Source organism: Anomaloglossus baeobatrachus, chromosome 6, assembly GCF_048569485.1.
Source record: "Anomaloglossus baeobatrachus isolate aAnoBae1 chromosome 6, aAnoBae1.hap1, whole genome shotgun sequence".
NCBI lineage: Eukaryota > Metazoa > Chordata > Amphibia > Anura > Aromobatidae > Anomaloglossus > Anomaloglossus baeobatrachus.
The window spans coordinates 337441378-337467624 of record NC_134358.1 but is presented as its reverse complement, the minus strand read 5'-3'; the positions used below and the strand labels follow the sequence as shown (position 1 = coordinate 337467624).

Here is a 26247-nt window from a genome sequence, read left to right as displayed (position 1 = left end):
TCAATTTAAATTTATTTTTTCTGCACTGATGACCTCTAGTGGTCAACTATTGAATATATTTCTCATGAAAATATTTATCTGTGATACACACATGCTTTTATAGGATGCTTATGGATGGAATTTTTTTGGCTTATCCCTCTTGTCTATTTTTCAGTTTTATGTTTCAATAACAGATGTCTTAAAAGTGTTATGCGCCATGCAACAAATCCTACTCTAGTCAGGAGCCAGAGTAAGATTTATGGTGTAAGGAATACCATAAGCTCATCATGACTTAGACGAGCATGCAGTGGCGTAACTAGAGTTCAATGGGCCCCGATGTAAAATTTGGAACGGGGCCCTCTCTCAGGGTACAGGATGCTTACGCTGACACTTGGCTCTTTCCCTCAGCACCCAGCTTTCCCATGCCCCAATATCCCTTTTTCCCTCAGCAGCCAGCCTTGCATGTTCTGATATCCATCTTGTCCTCAGCACCCAGGTTTCCAATGCTCTGCTATATAACTTTCCCTAAGCACCCAGCTTGCCCTTGATATAAGAGCATGGGAACGCTGGTTGCTGAGGTAAAGATGTACAGCAAAACATGGGAAAATTGAGTGCTAAGAGAAAGATGTATAGCAGACCATGGGTGGGTGACCCAGCACCCAGCATCAGCTGGGCACTGAGGACAAGTTGGATATCAGAATATATGAAATCTGGGTTCTGAGGGCTATCAGAGCATGGGAAAGCTGGGTGCTGAGTTATGGATGTATAGCAGAGCATGAGAAAGCTGGTGCTGAGGGAAAGAGCCTTTCCCTCAGCACCCAGATTTCCCATCCCATGCTTGTATCTTTGTCCCCCATCCTGGTATATAGCCCTATCCATCTTTTTTGTTTTTTTGCTGTACATTATATTTGTGCTATAAATAACATTATAGATTTATTTATTTATGTTGCATCTAAAAATGGTAGTTGTTTTTTTTAATGGTACAAAAGTTTTGGTATTTTTAAGAGGGTTTTTTGGCCCTTTTGTATTAATTCTGCTTTTTTAGTATCTGAATTTTAAAAATGCCACACATGTACATATTCACAAAAATGCAGACATATACACTAGATTTTAATATACTGTATATTTCTGCATTTTGTACACACTGTATATACAAAGAAATAAGAAAGTTGGATGTCTGACAGCAAACCATGAATATGAGGAGACCCGGCCATCATCACATGACCCTGGAATTGTTGACTCCGGTCTTCCTTTCATACCCCACACCTCCATTCCCATTTCTTATTTAAAATAATTACACGGACACAAATTTATCTTTGGATGATTTTGGCCATAGCAGCCATTTTATTAACAAGAATACATAACCAATAAAATTTGCAATATGGTAAGGTCCTTGAAGCTACCAAAACCCTGGTGATTCCCATAACCGAGCAATAAGAACCCCAACTTGCTCCCAGCCGTTACCCACACTGGCTCAGGAGCACCAAATGGTAAGGGTTAATCCTCCGTCAACCCCAACCACACCCCTAGGGGCCCCGACATACCCCGTCGGGGTTCCCCCCCAAAATCACCAGGTGACCATCAATTCTGCCAATGAGGGGATCCATACCCGGATGAATTCCCTGAACCAATTTTAAACCAACTTCAAGGACCCACCAATAAACAACGCCAACCAGCCACTACGACCCAAGAAACAACCCTGTACCACCCCTCCCACCAACTACACATCTTCATCATACCTATATAATAGGGAGGGCGGGCGGGACTGTCACTTTTGGCACCGGAGTGGGAAAGATGCCGCTCCTCCCTCTTGTCTGAACCTCGACTCAAAAGGGCTCCCTCCCCCTCACCCCACCTATGACACCCTGACCTCCCCACCAATCAGGTGTCATGACGGCCTCCGCAAATGCCCCGGGGGGAGGGGGGGGCATTGCTCCGTCCTCTCTTCACCCTGGAATTGTTGACTCTGGTCTTCCTTTCATACCCCACACCTCCATTCCCATTTCTTATTTAAAATAATTACACGGACACAAATTTATCTTTGGATGATTTTGGCCATAGCAGCCATTTTATTAACAAGAATACATAACCAATAAAATTTGCAATATGGTAAGGTCCTTGAAGCTACCAAAACCCTGGTGATTCCCATAACCGAGCAATAAGAACCCCAACTTGCTCCCAGCCGTTACCCACACTGGCTCAGGAGCATCAAATGGTAAGGGTTAATCCTCCATCAACCCCAACCACACCCCTAGGGGCCCCGACATACCTCGTCGGGGTTCCCCCCCAAAATCACCAGGTGACCATCAATTCTGCCAATGAGGGGATCCATACCCGGATGAATTCCCTGAACCAATTTTAAACCAACTTCAAGGACCCACCAATAAACAACGCCACAACAAAGGCACCTTGAAACCCTTCAAGTGCCTGAGAACCCCCGCAACCAAAGGGCCCTCTCAATACCTCCCTGCAAGCCCAAAGCCCATAAATCAGTTCCCACCGCATTAAGGTGTACCCCGTCAGCCAACCAAAATTCCTCTTCCGTCCTTTCCAACTCAACATGCCGTATTGCTATACCCCCATTCCGACTAACAAACTTCGAGATCGCCCTATTAACCTTCGCCTGCGCCTTGTTCAACCTGTCAACTAACCGTGCTTCCCGCCAGCTCTTTCTCGCTACTATCTCCGACCAGACTATTGTTAGACCTGGAAACGACACCCATAACCGTAACAAATCATGTTTAATGTCCTTTATCAAGATTCGAAAAGGACGCCCACACAAATCATTCCCCCCGGCATGCAACACTAAGATGTCAGGAGGTCTGTCCAACCGGGCGTATCTATGCACCTCCTGCAACACCCTGTTCCATCCTAATTCCTAACGCCGAGCCATCGCACGAGAGCCAGGTCCCTCTCAAAACCTAGCTGTCTCCCATTCCTTCTCGCGTCCGCTCGTCGGGCTCCCCAATACACGTAAGAATGGCCAAGGATCCAGACCAGGGAAGGGGGGGGGGTACTTCTGCAATACAAAATGCACAAATGACACCATTTATTGCATCACCAAACCAAATTGAAAAAACACACACTCTCACCCCCCCATTGCTACCGTAATAGCCCCCCCTTTCCCGCTCAATTGCCAACAACCGCCTGGGGACGTACATACGACTTAAAGCGCTGCGACTTCCACCTACCAATCTGCTCAACTGTCTCCTCCGGTAGGCCGCACATAGAGGCCTCCGTCGCTGCCCCAATCCGAAAAGAATGTGACGCGAAAGACTTCGGATCTAACCCCAACGACTTCAAACATGCCCTAAAAACACTCACAAATTGGTATCTCCATAAAAAGGGCCCATCCTCGTGACATAATAAGGGGCCATCCACCTTCGGACGAATCTGTTGAAAATTCCCGAGACACTTGCACGGGCACATATCAGATGCCACAACCATCCCCAAACGGACTAGTCGACCCACACCTCTCTGATCAGTTTTCGACTTTTTAATCCAAAATTCAACTCCGTTTTCCACTGACATAATGTCACCCCAATCCAAGCCCCCGGGGAACGCCTTACTGGGCGATACCAACTCCCCAACCCGCAGGGCTCCAAAAATGCCAAAGAAAAGGCTAACTTAAACAAACTCACCTCAAACGGAGATAAACAAACCCCCCACAACGCCCTACCCAGCCGTTCCAATAAACCAAATGACACCGGCCTTCTCCAATCCTGTGGCTTCCATCCCCTACGAAAACCCTTCAAAGCCTGAACTACCAGAAAGTTCTTAGTTAAATCCCGTAAACCCCGCAACCGGAAACCAAATGCTAACCCTGCGACAAAGCGATTTACCTTTGCAAAGGACCACCTTGCGACTACCGCCCCCCACAACTTTTCCAACAATATCCCTAACTGATCCTCTTCAGAAAAAACACCACCCTGCAACCACTGCTCCCAAAGATCCCATGCCGCCTGGTAGGCTGTCCATGTGTTACCGGACAAGGAAGCCCGAATCAGTGGTCCGGCTGCCTGAAGACCACGTTCCAAAGCCGTGCTGGGCACTCCAAACCGCTGGCCTCCGCCTCTGGCGCACAAACACGGAACCGATCCCACTGGAAACGAGACAGGGAATCAGCTATTAGGTTCTGAACACCGGGCACGTGGGCCACAGTAACACACGCATTGATTTGCAAACAAACCAACACCAGCTCTCGTAAGACCCGAATCATCGGAGGGGAGGACGCCGAAAACTTATTAATCGCCAACACCACCCCCATGTTGTCACTGTTAAAACGAATCTTCTTGTTCGCCAACTCCTCTCTCCAAAGATGCAGCGCTACCAGTATCGGAAAGATTTCCAATAGGGCCACATTTTTTGTCAAGCCTTCAGCCGTCCATTTTTCCGGCCACCGGTCCGCAAACCACTGACCCTGGAAAAAGGCCCCAAAACCTGGAGCTGCCCGCCGCATCCGTGAACAAATCCAAATCACAATTGTCCCCTGCATCCTCCATCAGCAGAGAGCGACCGTTTTATTCCTCCAAAAACCGCCCCCAAACTGCTAAGTCCGCTCTGTGTTCCGCCGATAACCGAATATAGTGGTGCGAAGCGAGCACCCCCGCCGTAGCACTAGCAAGTCGTCGCGAAAAAATTCGACCCATAGGCATCACTCGACAAGCAAAGTTAAGTTTTCCCAGTAAGGACTGAACCTCCCTTAATTGCAACTTTTTTACCCACCGAGCCCTTGCTACCTCGACCTTCAGCGCGGCAACCTTGTCCTCGGGAAGCCGTACTTCCCAGGCCAAAGAATCGATCACAATACCCAGAAAACTTATGCAAGTGGTTGGCCCCACCGTTTTCTCAGGTGCTAAAGGCACCCCAAAGCGACTGGAAATCCACTCCATGGTCGCCAAAATCCCGGCACACTGTGCCGAATCAGCAGGACCTACAAATAAAAAATCATCAAGGTAATGCACCACTGATGACAGGCCTGAAACATCCCTAACTACCCATTCTAAAAAAGAACTAAAAGTTTCGAAAAATGCGCACGAGATCAAACACCCCATGGGTAAACAGCGATCCACAAAATAGCCCCCCTACCAACAACAACCCAATAACCGAACGCAATCTGGATGCACTGGCAGGAGCCGAAAAGCTGATTCAATATCTGTTTTAGCCATAAGCGCCCCCTTTCCCCATCTTTTTACCCACTTTGTGGCCTCGTCGAACGACGTGTACACTACTGAACACAGCTCAGCCGCTATCCCATCATTCACCGACCTGCCTCTTGGGTGAGACAAATGATGAATCAGCCAAAATTTTCCGGGCTCCTTCTTCGGAACCACCCCCAGCGGCGAAACCACCAAATTGGGAAAAGGAGGGGCCCCAAACGGGCCCGCCATCCTCCCCAGAGCCACCTCTTTACCTCATTTTTCCGCCACAACCGCGGAATGCTGATAAGCTGACTGCAGATTCCTATTTGCCCCCGGAACATCAAAAACGGGGGACGGAATCCTGAAGCCCTCCCCAAAACCCAACCTCAAAACCTCAGCTTTTTCCTTATCCGGGTACCTATGTAGGTACGGCAGCATCGCGACTAAGCTCACCGGCGTCAGACCCTTGGGTATGAGAAACGCCGGGCTTGGATTTTCCTTTCTTGAAACACTTAGCCGCTCCATGGGATGTCCCATTACAATGGCTACAGAGGTGTTTAAAACGGCAGGTTGCCCCAAATTTACATTGCCCCTCATTGAATTGCCAGCACAAACCGGGCTTCTGCGATCCCGCTAGCCCCTGCTGACTCCCGGTACTCTGTGTACCTGACTGGCCGGCTGACCCGGCCCCGCCTTAAAAGGGCTGGCCATACCTGGACGGCGCCATAACCCGCAACCATAACCCTATGTCCTTTTGATCCCATCTTATGGAAGGACGCACGGCCTTCCTCTGACGAAACTGTTCGTCATACCTAAGCCAAGTCTGCCCCCCATACACCCTGTACGCCTCCCCAATTGAATCCATGTAGCAAAACTGAGATGCGAACAGTTCTCCGGCGCCTTTTCGCCAATTACGCTCGCCAGGATTGCAAAGGCCTGCAGCCAATTATTGAACGTCTGAGGGATCAACCGCCACCACCGCTTCTCCTCATCCTCTTTCTTACTATCCTCCTTTTTCCCTTTGTCTAAATTAAACTTTGCCAATGGAAGAAGGGAAAAGATCTCAACATATTCATCCTTCCAGATCTTTTCCCTCACCTCTTTCTTAAGATGGGAACCCAAGGGGCCCTCAAAACAGACATAAACTTCCCCACGCGCCCGATCATCTAAATGAATCCTATCCTCCTTGTTTTTTTCAGTCTGAACCGACACCGACACAGGGGAGGAGACACCCACACCCGCCGATTCGATCCCCCCCCAGCGCGGGTGGGTTAACCCAAGCCCCCACAGGGGCTGGGGGTTCCCTTGCCCCCCCAAACCGCTCCAGCAATGTGCGAACACTACCTAACAGCTCTTTCAACTCCCCACTTCCCGCCGCATACACCCCACCACCCATAGGCCCCCCCTGACTAATCCCTGGGTGACCTACCCCCCCCCCCTTACATTCTGGTCCTGACAATACTGGGAAGACAAACAAGACATGGAATCATACTCACCAGGCTGCACAAGGGTAGAGACCCCACCAGCCGGACCACCAGACTCCAGACGTCCATCCCACTGCGCTGTAGCTTCCGGACTCGTCTCGACCATCACCCCGCTGTTGGCCCCTGCCGCCACAGGGCCGGAAAATCCCTCCGGGCAAGGATCCTGGCGCTGATGTCTGCCCGGCCGGCCGGCTGCACCAGAGAGCTGCCTGCCTTCTTCCCCACCCTGGCAATGCAGCTCCCCGGCGCCATTCCATCTCTCTCCCCTCCCTCATACTGGGGCTCAGCCGATGTGGGCCCTGCACGCCAGGCCCGGTGCACTACAGATCCCAGCCTTCTCGCTCCGCCCCCACCGCTGGAGCCCGCCTGTTCCTCCGTACTCCTCTGCTGACAGGGCACAGGGCGCTCGGCAGGTTCCTCACCAGAGCGCCCCGCTGCAGCCCCGGCGTCCATCGTTGCCTAAGTGCTAGCAGGCCCCGCCCCCAACTCCAGCAGAGGCCTGCTAACCGCCGCTGGACCCAGCCGCACGTTAGAATTCCTCCCAGACCGGGGCCTGCTGGATCTCTTTGCACGTGGCGCCCGGCCTGGAGGGTCCCCGGAGGGGCTTCTGGGGCGTCGCTGGGCCCGGGGAGTCATATCTGGAGAAAACCGCTCCGGCGGATTAGATCTCCAGAGGCACCGCTCTCGCAGGGGGGAAGTCCTCTCCGCCTCCATACTCCCTCCGATGATCCCGGCTACAGTCGCCTGCAGCCAGCCTGGAGGACGGTCACCTGCAGCCGCTATGAGCCTTTCCAGAAGTTCCTCCACGGATTCCATGGCCTCAGGTGAGATGGGTGCAACTGTCACTTTTGGCACCGGAGCGGGAAAGATGCCGCTCCTCCCCCTTGTCTGAACCTCGACTCAAAACGGGCTCCCTTCCCCTCACCCCACCTATGACACCCTGACCTCCCCACCAATCAGGTGTCATGACGGCCTCCGCAAATGCCCCGGGGGGAGGGGGGGCATTGCTCTGTCCTCTCTGGACAGCAGTGAGGAATATCATCAATTACAGGGTAGTGGGGGATAGGAGAGTGCAGCTGTGGGGGAGGGGGCAGGACAGTGCAGCTGTGAGAAGCAAATAGGAGGATAGAAGAGGGTAATCGTGGAGGAGAGCAGGAGAGTGCAGCTGTGGGGGAGGGGGGAAGGAGTGCAGCTGTGGTTGAGGGGGTCAGGAGAGTGCACCTGTGGGGGAGGGGACAGGAGAGTGAAGCTGTGAGGGAGAGCAGGAGAGTGCAGTTGTGAAAGGCAAATAGAAGGATAGAAGAGGGTAGTGGGGGAGCGGGTCAGGAGAGTGCAGCTGTGGGGGAGGGGGTCAGGAGAGTGCAGTTGTGGGAGGCAAATAGGAGGATAGAAGACGGAAGCGTGGGGGGGAAAGTGCAGGTGTAAGGGCAAATAAGATCATAGAAAAGGGTAGTTGGGCTAGAGTCATCATTCAGGGAGTTCCAGTACTCACTTATGGTGGTATTGTGTTCTTCTGGAGCCTCCCCCTCCTCCTATTGCAAACTACAAAGCAATGGCAGTGCAGGAGAGAGGGATACAATCACCTCAGAAGTCTCTAATATTTCTGCAGCACACACTGCACAGGCCTGAGACTCTACAGCAGGTCCATGCCGGTAGGCGGGGCTTATTGCAGGTGGATGGGGCTTACTCCTGTGAGGCTTCAGAGCAGTGAGTGCAGGGGATGCCTGTGCTGCAGAGGAGGCAATACTCAGCATTTCTCCCCTCTTTTGATGGATGGATCATGCAGCATAAGAGCTGTATGCTGGAGGAGAGACTGTCAGAGTTAGGGCCCCAGGGGGGAATCCACCGATTTCCAGGTTGGCTACACCATCGCCCAGCAGATGCAAAAAGCCAGTGGCCGGGTGATCACTGTGCCCATAATCCCACCCACCTCTCAGCACCGGCTTCAGTGGAAAGAGGTGGGCGGGATTATGGGCATGGAGAGCAGTGAAGATACAATTGCTTAAGTAGCCGGGACATGTGTTAGCTCCAGAGCTGGCTGCTGCCTCCGGTGACACCGCAATATGCAGCGCAGGGACCAGACAGTCAGTGCTTCACTATATTTCAACTGGATATGCGCACTTGGATGCTTTAGCAAGTGTTGAGTTCCTCCGGCCCCCTGAACCCCAGCCTGGTTACAGTGGCGACTCCTGTGACCGAGATTGTTCCAACCCTACGAGGAGGTGTGCTGCCCCTGTGGAAGCAGCCGAGCTGCTCGGATCCGGGTTCTCAGTGGCTCGAGGGTCTCCGGACCTGGGGGTTGTGCGGCCACTCAAATGAAGGGGGGTATTTACTATGGATATTATAGAGTTCGAGATGCCAGCATGGTATGTGGTAATTAGGAGTACCACCGCTGCAGTTAGGAGTACCCGAGGGTAATGGAATGGGGCAGCCAGGTGTTAGAACCCTCCACGGGTAGTGGGAATACCCTGGGACTCGGTGTTTGGGGGAAATGCCATTGGGTGCAGGGGGTCACTTTGGCACTCACTCAGTCCGTTAAGCAGACACCGACAACTGGTAAAACAAGTCTCTGGACACCGCTGCCGCTGAGGGAAACTAGTTCGGCTTCCTTCCCCAATGGTGCTGCCTGGTGATCCGTGACCTGCCTCCTGGAACTAAATTTACTTCTCTGGTGGTCCCGGTAGTGTGAAACTTGACGGGTCCCACTCCCCACTGTGGCTAAGTGTGGGAGCTTGCTCTCAGGGCTCACGCTTGGGATTTTCTGGACCGTTTTGGATTGGACAGTCCTATCCCCCTCGTTGCGCTAGTGCCCCTATTTTTGAGCGGATGGGAACGAATCTTGAAAGGCTCCGTTCTCCTCGGGTAAATTATCGGGTTGCCTGAAGCTACGCTCCAACCTAGGGTCCACGTACCCCCTTGTACCTCGGTCCCGGACCAGTGATGGTGCGCCACCGGCTTTCCTCCTCGACAGATCCATGCCCCTTGCCACGATCCCCTGCGACCGGGGGTCCGACTCCTCTAGGCCCAGACCACGATCTGCAACCTAGATAGTTTTCCAGGAGACCCGCTCCTAACCTCCTCTCACTTCCACACTCTCTCTACACTTTCTGACACTCCTTACCTCCCCTCCCCAACCCCCCCAGGTGGGCGACTCTATTCCACTCTATTCCACTCAAGCCGTCCACTGGTGTGTTTGGTGGGTGTGGTGCGGGGTGTATCTAGGATTTGATTAGCTGATGGAGGCAACACCATATGGTTAGGGACCCAAAACCAAGATGGAGGTGGATACTGCACGGGAGGGCAGATTGCTCAATACCCTATGACGACCTCATAGTCCAGGGGCATCACACAAGCATCTTTATGCCCCACTCCTCCCTAGCTCTTTCCATTTTGCAATGTGTTTTCATTTGTTTCAATGAAAAAGGTCTCTAAGAACAATCTCTAAGAAAATTACACTACTGCCAAATATTAAGGGGGGATTATCCATTATTTGGACGACCACTTCTCACTATGTCTGCCCCTGTTAACATAACAATGCTAATACTCACCTCCAATATTGGTGTCATTCTAGCAGTGCCAAATCTGGTTCTCCCGGGGCTCATATTATGTTATCAGTGCTATTCTCGCGGGCAGAGGGGACGCGCTCGCCACGCTCGGGTCCGGGGCTTCTGCTGCTGCTGCTCGGTGGCTGGAGCAGTGGGCCGGACCCGGGGACTCGAGCAGCGCTCCTCATCCATGAGTGAAAAGGGATGGTTGGTTTGAGGAGAGAGTTCGTGACGGCACCGACGGGACGTGGTGATGAGGGCACCACCGCTGCTGGTGACGGGATCCCGGGAGAGATGGTAGGGAGCAGCTAGAATGTTGTCGCCTCCGTGGGTAGGGGTTGGTGATCCCGGGGCCCGGTGGTGTGACGGGGAGGCTGCATGGCTGGGGTACAGGGTTGCAGGGACAGCACGGCGCGGTGCCGGACGGCACTGGTGTACTCACTCAGACAATCAATGACAGAGTCTTTGGTAAACCAAACGGCCGGATGGGTCCCGCAGCCGGCTGCAGTGTTGTTGTGCTCTCCCCGGACGGCTGATGGTGGCTGTCTTTCCCTGCACCTGTTAGAATGTTCTGACTCCTGTGGTTGCCCACCGGTAGCCAGCTCCGCGGCGTATAGGTGCCGTAGGAGCCCTTTTTGCCCGCAGGCGGTGCTTGCCCTTGGATCTCTAGCCTATGGCAGTGGCTGTATATCCTCTTTGGTGTGGACTGTTGCCTTCTGTCGGGTCTTGGTTGTTGGGAAACCCCTGGGGTTCCTGTTACACTCGGATTTGACTATTGTCGGCGGCTCCAAGCCTGGTTGGGGTCCGATGGCCCTGCCTGTGCTTAGCTTCACTCCGCTCCCCGTTTCGGTACCGGCGGGCCAACGCCCGACCCCGGTCCTACGGCTCTGCAGAGTTCCACTAACTCCTGCAGACGGCCACCACCATCTGCCAATCTTGCGGTCAGTGCCTGGGCTCCTACCCAGGCACACGCAGACGTTTTACTCCTCTCACTTTCATCTCCAAACTCTAACTACTGCTTTTCCCGCCTCCAGGCCTGTGAACTCCCCGGTAGGTGGGGCCAACCACCCGGCTCCGCCCCACCTGGTGTGGACACCAGACCCTGGAGGGAAGCAACAAGGGTTTCTGTCTGACTGTTGTAACTGTCTAGGGTGGGGGGTGTGTATGTTCTTATGTCTGTGACTACCTGGCTAGTCCAGGGCGTCACACTATCCATTGTGGCTGCTTTCGGATGTGTCAAACAACTATATTTAGTGAGCGGCCAGCTGCAGCCCTGACTTGTTCTTGATGTTTAATAAGTCCGAGTGCAGGAAGAGAGAAAACAGTGCTCACCGAGTGCAGAGATGATGTGACATAACCATGTCATGTGAGTCCTGGGAGATCAGAAGTGAATACAAACATTGGTATTTTTCCGGGGCAAGCATGATTGTGAAGGTGTTGTTCAAGTAGTGGAAAACCCAGAAAAACCATCAAAAAAGATTGTTATTCCTGCTTTTAAATCTTGTTTTTAATGCCAATTATTTGCAAGGCACCTAATTTAGAAAGCTCAGATAAGTTAACATTATTTCAATGGCAATCGTTCTTAACCGAAAACATTGACTTGTAATTTTTCTTCTTATGATTGTCTATAGGATGGTTGGTCTCAGTACCACTTTGTAGCATCATCGTCAACAATTGAAAGAGACAGACAGCGTCCTTATTCTTCATCAAGAACACCCTCCATATCACCAGTTCGCACGTCTCCTAATAACAGATCAGGTAAGTCTTTTACTTTTTAAAATGGTATTAAAACATAATAAATGTTTTATTTTGGAAAGTATATATATTAATTTACATTAATTGATATCTTTTTAGCTTTAATTATTCAGATTTTGCCTTCAGTTTTGCTCATTATACTCTAGCAGTTAAAAAATATACAAGTTCTCAGTAATTTTCTTCAATACAAAGTGATGTAAAGACAATAGCCCTGGGTCATTAAGATTGGCATTGTACATAGTGTACGAAGTATGCCTCTTTGTGCCTCGTCAGAAATTTTACTCCATTAAGAGACTGCAGTACAATTTCTGGTATAAGATATGCAACAACTAAATGACATAGATGGGTGGATGTTGCCATGTCCACATCCTGCCCTAGCTCTGCACACTTTGGCAGAAAAGACTGAAACTGGCATGAAAAAGCCAACGCTGATAGGTAGTTATGATAGGCAGGGATCATCTGATGACCCCTGTCAATGTCATGTCATAGTTTGTGTGAACGCTGGCTGAGCTCCAGAAGCCACAGGAGATCAGCATTTCTGATGTTCAGAGTGATGCTGAAGGATCACTCAGAACATTAGACGTTATTGGACAGTGTCAGTTTCAAGTCCCCTGGGGCAGGGGTGGGATTGAAATTTTTAACAACAGGTCCTCTGTAAACGCCGCTCAATTGAAAACCACACCCATTATTTAACCACACCCATTATGTAACCACACCCATTCTATAACCACACTCATTTTCATGCACTTTCCACAACCAAAAAATACAAGTAATTTAAAGTAAAATCTCTTTTCCCTTCTTCCCCTCCTCCACCTTCACTCTCCTGTCCAGCGCCAGTTGTTCCAGTTACTGTCAGACATATTGTATTAAACGGTTTTTCTACAATTTTTTAAAATTATTACAAAAGGAGCCCTGCTAAAATTGGAACGGACGACCTTCCCCATACAGATCCCATCCCATGTGGCTGATTTTCCAGTGCAGATCCCATCCCATGTGGCTCCTTGTCCCCTACAGATCCCATCCCATGTGGTCTCTTTCCCCTGCAAATCACATCCCATTTGGCTCATTTCCCCCTACAAATCATATTCCATGTGGTCTCTTTCCCTCGCAGATCCCATCCCATTATGGCCTCTTTCCCCTGCAGCTCCCATCCCATCATGGCTTCTTTCCCCTGCAGATCCCATCATGGCTTCTTTCCCCTGCAGATCTTATCATGGCATTTTTCCCCAGGAGATCTCATCCCATGTGGCTCATTTCCCCCTACAAATCCCATCCCATGTGGTCTCTTTCCCTCACAGATCCCATCCCATTATGGCCTCTTTCCCCTGCAGCTCCCATCCCATTATAGCCTCTTTCCCCTGCAGATCCCATCATGGCTTCTTTCCCCTGCAGATCTTATCATGGCATTTTTCCCCAGGAGATCTCATCCCATGTGGCTCATTTCCCCCTACAAATCCCATCCCATGTGGTCTCTTTCCCTCGCAGATCCCATCCTATTATGGCCTCTTTCCCCTGCAGCCCCCATCCCATTATGGCCTCTTTCCCCTGCAAATCCCATCATGGCTTCTTTCCCCTGCAGATCTTATCATGGCATTTTTCCCCAGCAGATCTCATCCCATGTGCTCCTTTTCCCCTGCAGATCCTGTACCATATGGCTCATTTTCCCATATAATTTCCATCTTATACGGCCTCCTCTCCCCTGCAGATCTCGTCCCATGTGGCTCTTTTTTCCATATAGTTCCCATCTTATGCGGCCTCCTCTCCCCTGCAGATCTCGTCCCATGTGGCTCCTTTTCCCATACAGTTCCCAGCTTATGCGGCTCCTCTCCCCTGCAGATCTCGTCCCATGTGGCTCTTTTTCCCATATAGTTCTCATCTTATGCGGCCTTCTCTCCCCTGCAGATCTCGTCCCATATGGCTCCTTTTCCTATATAGTTCCCAGCTTATGCAGCTCCTCTCTCCTGCAGATTCTTGTCTCCCTGCATCTTCAGCTCACTGAGCACTTACCTGATCCAAGCACCGTCCGTCTTCCGTCCTACTCCACGGCACTCTGCAGGCACACTGACGCTGGCAGGCGTCAGCAGGATGAGCAACCTCACCACGCTGCCGTGACCTCTGCAGCATCAGTGCGTCGCTGCACGCCTGGCAGGGGCTCGCTGGCACATTTTAGCCTGGGGGTCAATCATAAGGCAATGGCCCTCAAGTTCCGGCAGCCCACCTTTGGCATGTTTATCTCTAGCCGCTGCATTAAAGCAACAGAGGTAACAGGCTTTATGAACAAACTGGTACATATATATGGGAACAGAACCACGCTTACATAGATACTGCAACAGAACCAAGATGACTACATAGATGCGGGAACTGCAAGGAGCTTACTACAGAGATATGGGAGGAGAACCGAGCTTACTACAGAGATACAAGATCAAAACCGGGCTTACTACAGAGATATGGGAGCAGAACCGAGCTTACTACAGAGATATGGAAGCAGAACTGAGCTTACTACAGAGATACAAGATCAGAACTGGGCTTACTACAAAGATACAAGATGAGAATCGAGTTTACTACAGAGATACGAGATCAGAACCAAGATTACTACAGAGATACAAGATCAGAACCGAGCTTACTTCAAAGATACGATATGAGAATCGAGCTTACTACAAAGATACGAGATCAGAACCGAGCTTACTACAGAGGTATGAGATCAGAACCGAGCTTACTACAAAGATACGAGAGGAGAATCAAGCTTACTACAGAGATAAGAGTTCAGAACTGAGCTTATTACAGAGATACGAGATCAGAACCAAGCTTACTGTATTCATACAGTAACAGAATCGTACTTACTAAGTCTACTACATAGAAACCGCAGCAGAACCAAGCCTCCTACATAGATATGGGAACAGAACAAGCTTACTACATGCACATAGTACTACAACTAAGCTTATTGCTTAAATATGGTACCATAACTGAGCTTACTATATAGATGCAAAACCACACTTGCTACATAGATACAATACCATATCCCAGCTAATTACATATACAACAGTTAGAAAGCTTCTCCTATATTTTCAATGTTAAACACGTACAGCACACAAATGATACATGGACTGTACACTGTGTGTGCTGTATGTGTTTTTCACAGCCCCATAGACTTCTATTGGCCCTTGTCATCTGTGATGCTGGAGAAAAAACAGACGTCTCCATGGGAACCGCATGGACACGCGGTCCTCATAAACACATGGACATGTGAGCAGCACCATAGTTTATAATGGGTAGGTGTGGTAACAGTAAAAGAAATGGATACAACTTGTACCAGACACAAAGATATGTAAAGGAGACCTTAAGGTGACATAACTACGTCACAGTATAGGGGTTAATTTCACTTTTCTTTTCATAAACATGGAAAGACAAATGAAATTCCCAAACACATATGTGAACGAGCCCTTAGGGCCCGTGCCCATGATCAGTCTCAGCAGCGTCTTGGACGCAAACTGTTTTCACTCCAAAATGCTGCATTGCACAGTACAGGCACAGTGGATGGATTTATAGAAATCTCCGGCCCCCTGGGTTTCTTTTAGGCGCTCCATAAAATGACATGTGGCGCAAGTTTCCAAGCTGCAGCATGTCAATTTATTCTAACGGCGATGATAGTGCTCTGAGCGAGCGAATACAGTGAAAATCCACCCTGTCAGTCACCCTGATCACTCAGGAGACTAGCGTCTCCACCAGAAAAAGTATGCTGCATCCACACCATGAGGAAGCCTGATGGTGGACTCTCACCCTTATAGATTTAGTGTTGTGCCCTAAAGATACAAATGTTTTACACATACACCACAATACACTATAAGGGTACGTACCCACAGTACGGACATGCTGCATCCTGGACGCAGCATGTCTTCTCCTGCAGGGCCGTGAGTGCTATCCGCAGGAACCACAGCTGCTGTGAGTGCTATCTGCAGGGACTGCAGCTGTTATGTGTGCTATCCGCAAGGACCGCAGCTGCTGCTGGTGCTATCCACAGGGACCACAGCGGCCGCTGGTGCTATCCGCAGGGACTGCAGCTGTCACTGGTGCTGTCCGCAGGGACCGCAGCTGCCGCTGGTGGTATCCGCAGGGAATACAAGCTGCCACTGGTGATATCTGCAGGAACCGCAGCTGCCGTGAGTGCTATCCACATGGATTGTAGCTGCCGTGAGTGCTATCTACAGGGATTGCAGCTGCCATGAGTGCTATCCACAGGGACCGCAGCTACCGCGAGTGCTATCTGCAGGGACTGCAGCTACCACGAGTGCTATCCACAGGGACCGCAGCTGCTGTGAGTGCTATCTGCAGGGACTGCAGCTACCGCGAGTGCTATCCACAGGGACCACAGCTTCTCGTGCCCACGATCAGGGTTCGGGTTGCTGCGGTCTTTCTCTCTGTTTTCCGTGTGAAGAACATTCGTGGCTCCACAGCAATAAAGTGACATGCTGCAGCATGGAAAGCCACACCGCAGGTTAGGTTACGCTGCGGCCAGTACACGCACAGTGGGCACGGGATTTCTATAATTCCATCCACTGTGCTTGTACTGTACACTGCAGCATTTAGGATGCAGAAAAAACACACTGTGTCCAAAACGCTGCAAACACTGATCGTGAGCACGCAGCCTTATACACATACAACTCCAGAAACACGGACATGTAAACACACAGCACACAGATGTGTACACATATACAGACATTTGCACACACATATACACAGACACGTACACAGATATAGACACATAAAAGCATATACATATTTGAAGACATTCACAAACATGTAAACATACAAACACACAAGAATGGACAAACATTCATATACACACAGCAATACACATATACTGGGGGCTTTTACTGTTGATGATTGGGGGACACTTCTCTTGTCTCCCGTGCGGTACACATACTTGTTTGATGGTTAACTCCAGTGGGCTAAAGGACCTTGCTGATGTCATGCCCATGTGATCAGAAGGGAGCCGGGCCTCAGCCAACATTACTGATACCAGGATCAAAATCCACGTGGTCCTGGAGTTGTTTATAATAGACTTGGAGGTCTGAGGTAAGATCCCCAAATGGGAAGGGGTGCGGGGGGGGGGTGTCTCACAACAGACCCCCGCTTCTAATAGTGGATGAGAGGAAACATGGCCACGGCCACCAACCAAGCTGGCCATGCCTACTAACCGGGAAGGTCCTTCTAGCTACTGGGATTCAGCCACAACCCTTGTCTGACGCTACTCTTTGGCGGGACGGAGACAACGCGCGCTGCATGACGCCATTATAACACACATGGCGCACGGCTGTGTCTCCTGTACTATGTGGCCGGTCAGCACTGTCTGCACCTGTAATGTGTCAGTGTGGACGGCCACATCACAGTACAGGTGACACGACCGCGTGCAATTCACTGTGCGCTGCCTTGTGTAGTATAATGACATTATGCAGCAGGCGGACGACCCTGTACAACAGCTGGGGGAGCAGACAGGCTCCACTGAACCCGGAAGTGTGGCGCGTACGGAGATTCATTTGTGTTTGTGTCTTAAAGACACTAACACAAGTGAATACAGAGAATCGGTTTGCCAGAGATGTTTCTTGCCGGTTCGGAGAACCACCTGCTATTTTAACAACCGGTTCGCCCAAAACGGACAGAATCAGCTGAATCCAACCCCTGCCCTGGGGGACTATTAAAATCAATAAAAAGTGTAAAAAATGTTTTAAAAAAATGAAAAAATAAAAAACATTAAAGTTCTAATCACCTCCCTTTTGCCCAATTGAAAATTAAACAGACAAAAAAATACACATATTGGTGTTGCTGTGCTCAGAAATGCCTGATCTATTAAAATATAAAAAAAAATGAATTAATAGGTAAAGGACATAATGAGAAAAAAATTACGTTTTTTTGGTGGCCGTAACATTGCAATAAAATGCAATAACAGGCTATCAAACCATTGCCTCTGCCCAAGAATATTATAATTAAAAATGTTAGCTCAAGTTGCAAAAAATAAGCACTCACACAGCCAAAGATCTCCAAAAAATTAGAAAACTACAGGTCTCGGAAAATAGCAAAAAGAACCACAAATTGTTTTTTTCCATCAATTAAAACTATAATGTTTGATATTTATGAACTCGTACTGACGTGTGGAATAATATTGCCTGTTCAGTTTTACCATATCATGAACATGGTAAAATAAATCATGAAATTATAATAATAACAATAATAATTTTATTCATTTATATAGCGCTGTTAATTCCACAGCACTTTACATACTTTGGCAACACTTTCCCCATTGGGGCTCACAATCTAAATGCCCTACCAGTATGTTTTTGTAATGTGGGAGGAAACCCACGCAAACATGGGGAGAACATACAAACTCCTTGCAGATGGTGTCCTTAGTGGGACTAGAACCAAGGACCCCAGCGCTGCAAGGCTGCAGTGCTAACCACTGAGCCACTGTGCCGCCCGTGCACCTTTTTTGCAATCTCACCGCACTTGGAATATTTTCCCTATTTTCCAGTACAAATATGTGGCAGAACGAAAGGTGTCATTCAAAATTACAACTTGTCTCACAAAAAATAAGTCCTCATATGTCTATATTGATGGAAAAATAAAAAAAGTTATGGCTCTTGGAATAAGGGGAGGAAAAATGAAAAAGAAAAACGGAAAATTGCCGGGTGGTGAAGGGGGTTAATGAATTGGTTTCACTGTGCAAAAAGCAGTTTGGAGATTTAGAACTGCAGTGATGCTGTGCTATAATATTGAGCATACCCACCTTGAAAAGTGATTCCCCCAGGGACAAAGACTAACAGCTAATAGCCCCTGTGCAGAATGAATCTCTGAGCCCTCCCATTGTAAATTGTGACTCTGCCCGTAGTATAGTATAAACATTCAGTGAATAAACATAATTCCAACATTTTTTTTTTGCTTATACATGGTGATGAGCAAACCTGTGGATATTGGGGTCCGCCGAACTAGCATAGGAATAAAAAAATCGTGTTCAGTGAGGGAACTTGACCCCGGACAACAAAGCCCACACAAGTCAATGGGAAGAAAAAGTTTGGGGCTGTAAAATGATCATAGGAAGTGCTAGGGGGTTGCAAATAGAGGTTAAATAGTAGTAGTAGCAGGATAGTTATACATATTGTGTTTCCCGGAGGATCACGATGCAGTCAGACTCTCTTCTGAGCCTGGTAATTAAGGTTCATGAATATAAATGGTTTCCCCCACACACCCTCTCTGCTTCCTCCTCCACCCACCCTCTCTGTGATTGGTTAATAATAAAGTTTATTTATATAGAGCCAACATATTCCGCAGCACTTTGCAATAAGGTGGGGGCTTGTATAGACAAAATAGCACAGGTGGAGGCATCAGTGAAGCGGTTGGACAGGAATATGACCCTGGCTGCATTCAAAATGGATTGGAGAGGAGAAAGTTTGGTCTGAGGGAGAGCAATCATTAAAGAGTTGCAGTAATCCAGGCGGGAATGAATAAGTGCGACAGTAAGGGGTTTTGCAGTTTTGAAAGTGAGAAATGGTCGGATTCTGGAGATATTTTTAAGATGCAGGTGACATGTGCGAGTGAGTGATTGTATATGGGGAATGAAGGAGAGTTGTGAGTCAAATATGACCCCAAGACAGCGAGCGTGCCACTTGGGTGTAATGATTAAATTATCAAAAGTAATTGAAATGTCAGGTGTAGGTTGGTTAGTAGAGGGAGGAAACACAAGAAACTCAGTTTTGGAGAGATTCAGTTTCAGAGTGCTATGCATGCCCATCCACGTCTGTAATTGGTTGCAGTCAGTTTGCTGTATAGTAGTGTAAAAAGAAATAAAAATTTAAAAAATGACATGGGCTCCCACTATATTTTGATATCCAGCTTTACCATAGCTGGATAGCAAAATAGAGAGGAAAAAAAAAGTAGGGCCTCCTGCAATTTTTATATTCAGCCACAGTAAAGCAGACATATAGGGCTGGTATTATCAGACCCCCCCAGCCTAAAATTACCAGCCCGCAGCTGCCCAGAATTGTTGCATCCTTTAGATGCAGCAAACCCGGCGCTTTACCTAGTTCATCTCGATTGCCCTGGTGCTGTGACAATCAGGTGAATGTAAGGGGTTAATGACAGCTGTGATTTGTCAAAAAAATTACAGCTGCCATCAAACCATAGAATAGTAATGGGAGGCGTCTATGAAACCCCCCCATTACTAATCCTGTAAGTGAATTGAAATAAAACACAAACACTGAAAAAATCCTTTATTTGAAATAAAATACCAAAATACCAAAATACCCTTGCAGATCCTACATAATACATATAAAGTCCCACGACGATCCCAAATCTGCTACATTCGCAGTTGCAACTCTGCTACAAGTCGCAGTTGCAACTCTGATTGGTGAAATCACTTAATTTACCTGCGGTCACAGCTGGAGGTTCCCACATTCCCCCATGATGTGGAAAGCAATGCATTTCAGCACCATGAATAAGGCTAAGTGCCGAAATGCGTACGACCAGCTAAGGTCTGGTGGTATACCTGTGCTATCTTTTTTAATGGATATTTAGGGTAAGTTCACACAGTGCATTTTTCGCGGCGGTTTTGCCGTTTTTCGGGTGCGTTTTTGCCCAGAAAACTGCATGACTTTGCTTCCCCCAGCAAAGTCTATGAGTTTTCATTTTTGCTGTCTGCACACAGCGTTTTTTTTCAGCTGCGTTTTTGTGGTGACCACAAAAACGCAGCATGTCAATTATTCCCGCGTTTTTCACCGCATGTTTCATCCATTGAGTGTAAGGAGTAACGGAAGAAAGGATCCGGCACAATTATACTATAAAAACATCAAAAATCTTTATTTCACAGGTTAAAAAAGTACCTGTGGAGACCAAGCGGTGTACCTCACAAGAGACTTAACGTGTTTCGGACTGCGGTAAAAACAAGAGAGTCCTTAATCATAAGCCTTTTTTAACCATGGATATAAAGATTTTTGATGTTTTTATAGTATAGTCGTGCCGGATCCTTTCTTCCGTTACTCCTTACACTCGTATTACCGGCTGGGACCTCCCGGTGGATGCCGTGCATTTGTGGACTTCAACACTCAGACAGCAGGTGAGCTGAAAAATCTCCTTTCTCTACGTTCATCCATTGAGTGCAATGGGATGTTGAAAGACGCAATGAGAAACGCAAATTGTTGTTATAGCTGCGTTTTGGTGCGTTTTGTCGCATTTCTAAGACCAAAAACGCAGCTATAAACGCAGGAGGTGGGTAGTAAAGTGACATGTACAGGAAGAGGATTCCTTCTGTCAGTAAATACAGAAGCGTGAATCCTCCCGGGACTGTCACCGCCGCTTCCACCTCCAGTCCTGTGCATGTCAGCTACCGTGTGGCGCCATGGCCGGGCGGGAGGTAGAGGCAGCTGCGAAAACAAAAGTGAACAGTAGAAAAAAAAAATGTCATGCTCACCTGTCTGCAGACTCCCGGTGCCTTGTCCGCTCCCAGCTCCTCTCCCGGTACCGCCGCTCTGGCTGTGTGCAGTCTATCCGGGTACGTATGCCTGCAGGACCTGGCGATGGATCCCCTGATGCAGTCACCTGACGCGTCAGCTGATTGTAAGTCTCGAGGTGACGCCGGCGCCCGGCCGGTTTAACCTATCAGCGGATGCCATCAGGAGACTTCATCACTGATTACCGGCAGCTCCTGCAGCGATCGGACGGGATCAGACTCGCTCCAGGAGCTGCCGGTAATCAGCACATAAGTGAGTATTTTTTTTTTTTGCACTGATGCATCAGCTGATTGTATAAACGGCTTTTATACAATCAGCTGCTGTGTGATGTGACTCACATCCTGGAACCTGACACATCATCTGATCGCTTTGCCTTCCAGCAAACCGATCAGATGATATTGGATCCGGATTGGACGGCGCGGGACCCTTGACCCAGGATTACTGCGGAGGGGGGTTCTTTATTTCAATAAAGATGGAGTCACTAATTGTGTTGTGTTTTATTTATAATAAAAATAACTTTTCTGTGTGTTGTGGTTTTTTTATCTTTACTAGAAATTCATGGTGGCCATGTCTAATATTGGCATGACACCATGAATTTCGGGCTTAGGGCCAGCTGATAATATAAAGCTAGCCCTAACCCCATTATTACCCAGCGAGCCACCGTCACCAGGGCAGCTGGGTAGTTGCAATTAGCAAAGCAAGATATGGTCTCAAAAGTAACGTGGTAACAATTTAAAATATAACTTTTAATAGTTTATGATAAAAGAAATTTTTGACCACACAACATAAAAGGTTGTAAAACCAACCTAAATGACTAGGGCCCGAGACAGGCTCCTACTATTACCAAATTAGGACACAGGCACGGTAGGAAAGTCACCCACCATAACCGTAAAAATAAGGTGACGAGACAGAGTTGTCACCCTAATATGCACACCAAGATACACCACACTTCAATATACAGTGCTTAAAACAGTCACTAGGACCAATAGTTAGGTCCTGCTATGGTAAATAAATGATGCAAAAGGTTGTCCAATAGAGGGGGGGGCAGACCCTTCAGCCACACAATACCCCTCAAATGGCAACACTCTGACCTTAGTTTGTGCTTAGACCTCCCAACGCATTTCTTAATTCACTTAGTCATCAGGGGACTGTGGTCAAGAAACCAAGGGCTGCAAGAAACGAGCAGTATTGTCAGAATCAAATAGAACAAACATGAGTGCATTAAGAGTCACAGCATATATCCAGAGAGCATGTCCCTACCTTCAGTATGATGCAGACTTCCTGCATGGTGTGTCAGGGCATGGCATAAAGCACAGGGCTTTGAATTTGCCGCCCTTAAATATCCTGTGGGAGTGTTAGAATATTGTCCCACGTCAGAGGTCCCGCCCAACCACATGTCTCTCAACAAACAAACAGTACGGGACGTTTAACAGTGGTGCCGCCCATAGGCAGGTTCTCTGATAACCCCCAAGAGTCTGGAGCAAGGGAGTGATACCCACCCTCTCACCGCTCCAATAGTGAGCACATGCCCACACACCGGCGTCAGCCAGGGTGACGCCCACCATCGCGTTGCTGAAGGCAGTAACAGACGCCGTGTTACCGGCCGAGGCCACGCCCCCACGAAGAACGTCACAGGCCTGACGCTACACTGTCCCGCCCCTACAGTGACGTGTATGCTCACCAAGGGGAAGCCCAGGGCAGACGTCATACGGGCACTGCTCACGCCCCTTAATTAGCTTCGTTGGCCAGCCGCTCCCGCAGCAATAGCAGACGCCCCCATACCATGTCACTGACTAAGGCCACGCCCCCTCACGGAGCCTTACAGGTCTGACACTGCACAATACCGCCCATACAGTGACGTGTGTGCTTGTCCATATAGACGCCCCAGAACGGACGTCATCCAGACACTGCTCTCCACTTCTCCATTAACCCCATGAGGTGACCGCTCCAACCAGGCACTTAGGAGTGTAGACCAATCCTACCACTGCATCACCCATTGATAGTGGGAGCGTTTTCATCAGAATAAAAAGGGGCATAAAACGATGCTTGTTAAGTGCCAAACGCTACCCACTAAGGGCACCCACCTATGTAAACAGGCAGGGTAGTGATGCCTGGGTAAACATTATAGGGGTGGGGAGGAGGAGGGAGAGAGAGGGATTGGAGGAGGGGGGGTTTGATGTGTGTGGGTGGGTATGGGGGGGGGAATTAATAGGAGATATTATAAAAAGAAGGTTGAATATATGCTAGACTCACAGGTCCCAAACAATATCCCCTCGCCGAGAGAAGGAGGGAAAGAGGGGGGACACGTAAATCGGATAAGCGACTACTCACAAACAGGTAACAATGACAAGGGAAGAAGGCAATGAATAATTTCCACAAAGAATTTCAAAAATAAAAACAAAAAACCCCTATGTGAAGAAATTTGAAAAAATATATATTTTGGAGAAAAAAAACTCATTTTGGAAAAATGTTTTTCTTATCAAGAGAGCGCAAAGGGGTACGGACCCGGCGAGGCAGAGGGAAGGAGAAGTATCCCTACACTGCCCTGCTCTATTTCCTACCTACCGACGGAGTGTAACAACACCATAAAGTACCGGGTGCCCCCGTTCCACGGTGGCTTTCCCTGAAAACCCTATGCAGACCTACAATTTACAAGAAGCAACCAAATGTTAAGATCTCATTAAGGCCTAGTGGTGTTTGCGTTTTTAGTGTGTGGATCCATCTACATTCACGTTGGTGAATCTTTCGGTCCCAATCTCCACCACGGACCGGATAGTTAATGAGGTCAATGCCCATAAAGACTAGGCCCGAAACATCCCCATTGTGCATAGTTGCTACATGTTTTGCCAAGGGGGTGTCTCTTTTGTTGGCTATATCTCTGAGGTGTTCTCCAACCCGCCTCCTGAACTCCCTGCTCGTCTTTCCCACATACTCAAGGCCACAAATACATCTGACCTTGTAAATCACGCCTCTCGAGCGGCAGTTGATGAAAGCCCTGATGTGGAAGGAGTCCCCTGTTACTGAGCTGGAGAAGGTTTTGCCAGTCTGTATGTGTGTGCACGCAATACACCCACTACATCTGAAACAACCTTTGAGATCTGAGTGTAGCCAACTAGTCTCACGTGGGCGAACAAAGTGGCTATGAACAACCCTGTCCCCAATAGAACGGCCCCTTCTATAGGTGCATTTAGGATATGTTCCCACTGCATCGCCGATGCCGATATCCATCTGCAAAATCGGCCAATGTCTCTCAAGAATCCTCCGTATCTCCGCAGAACAGTTATTAAACGTGGAGATAAACCGGAATTTTCCTTCTGTCATTTCGTTCTTCTTGGGAGAAGGAACCAGTAGACTTGCCCTCTCTCTTGATTGTGCTGTCTGAAAAGCCTGGGAGAGGATATAATCCGGGTATCCTCTCTCCTTGAAGCGGCTACGCAAATCAACCGCTTGTCTAGAAAAAGTTAGGGAACTGGAGCAGTTCCGTCGTGCTCTCAAGTACTGGCCTTTGGGGATCCCAGCCCTAAGAGATCTGGGATGGTTGCTTTCCCATCGCAGAAGTGAATTTGAGGAAGTTGGTTTGCGGAAAGTACTAGTTGTCAATGTTCCGTCTCCATTTTTAGTAACCAAGATGTCCAAAAAAGATATTTCCCTATCGTCACTTTGTGCTGTAAAGTGCAAACCCAGAGGGTTGTGATTAATGTCCGAGACAAACTGTGAGAAGGTCTCCTTTGTTCCCTGCCACAAGATGAACACGTCGTCTATGTAGCGGGTCCACAACATGATCCTGTCCAAATCAAACGGGGAACACTCCCCAAAGACTAGGTTCTCCTCCCACCAACCCAGAAGCAAGTTGGCATAAGAAGGTGCACATGGACAACCCATGGCAGTGCCTCTGAGTTGGTGGAAGAAGGACCCGTCAAAGAGAAAGAAATTCCTAGTAAGGCAAAAGCAAAGTAGCCTAATCAGCCACGTGTTGTGTCCAATGGTGTGCATATTAGGGTGACAACTCTGTCTGGTCACCTTATTTTTACGGTTATGGTGGGTGACTTTCCTACCGTGCCTGTGTCCTAATTTGGTAATAGTAGGAGCCTGTTTCGGGCCCTAGTCATTTAGGTTGGTTTTACAACCTTTTATGTTGTGTGGTCAAAAAATTCTTTTATCATAAACTATTAAAAGTTATATTTTAAATTGTTACCACGTTACTTTTGAGACCATATCTTGCTTTGCTAATTGCAGCTACATTGGGTAAGCAACTGACACGAATTGTTTATTATTCAGCTGGGTAGTTGGACACAGCGCCAGAAGATGGTGCTTCTATGAAAGCGCCATTTTTTGGGGTGGCAGCGGACTGCAATTTGCAGCAGGGGTGCCCAGAAAGCATGGGCACCCTGCACTGTGGATTCCAATCCCCAGCTGCCTAGTTGTACCCGGCTGGACACAAAAATTAGGCGAAGCTCACGTCATTTTTTTTTTAATTATTTCATGAAATTCATGAAATGAAAAAAAAAAAGGGCTTCCCTATATTTTTGGTTCCGGCCGGGTACAAATAGGCAGCTGGGGGTTGGGGGCAGCCCGTACCTGCCTGCTGTACCCGGCTAGCATACAAAAATATGGCGAAGCCCACGTCATTTTTTTGTTTGGGGAGGGGGGCAAAGAAATCCTGCATACAGTCCTGGAAGGAGGATCCTGAGCCTTGTAGTTCGACAGCTGCTGTCTGCTCTCCTGCATACACTATTGGATGGAGGATGCTGAGCCTTGTAGTTCTGCAGCTGCTGTCTGCTCTCCTGCATACACTATTGGATGCAGCTTGCTGAGCCTTGTAGTTCTGCAGCTGCTGTCTGCTCTCCTG

General features: G+C 48.7%; 1 protein-coding gene across 8 annotated transcripts in view; it reads left to right on the top strand.

Annotated features, from left to right (window-relative positions):
• Nucleotides 1–26247, top strand: part of CTNND2 (catenin delta 2) — a 3073686-nt gene that overhangs the window by 2936175 nt on the left and 111264 nt on the right. For all 8 annotated transcript variants that reach the window (XM_075314970.1, XM_075314969.1, XM_075314967.1 and 5 more), the window contains one exon: nt 11781–11907. In XM_075314970.1, the coding sequence (XP_075171085.1) occupies nt 11781–11907 (127 nt within the window). The remainder of the gene's footprint in view (nt 1–11780; nt 11908–26247) is intronic.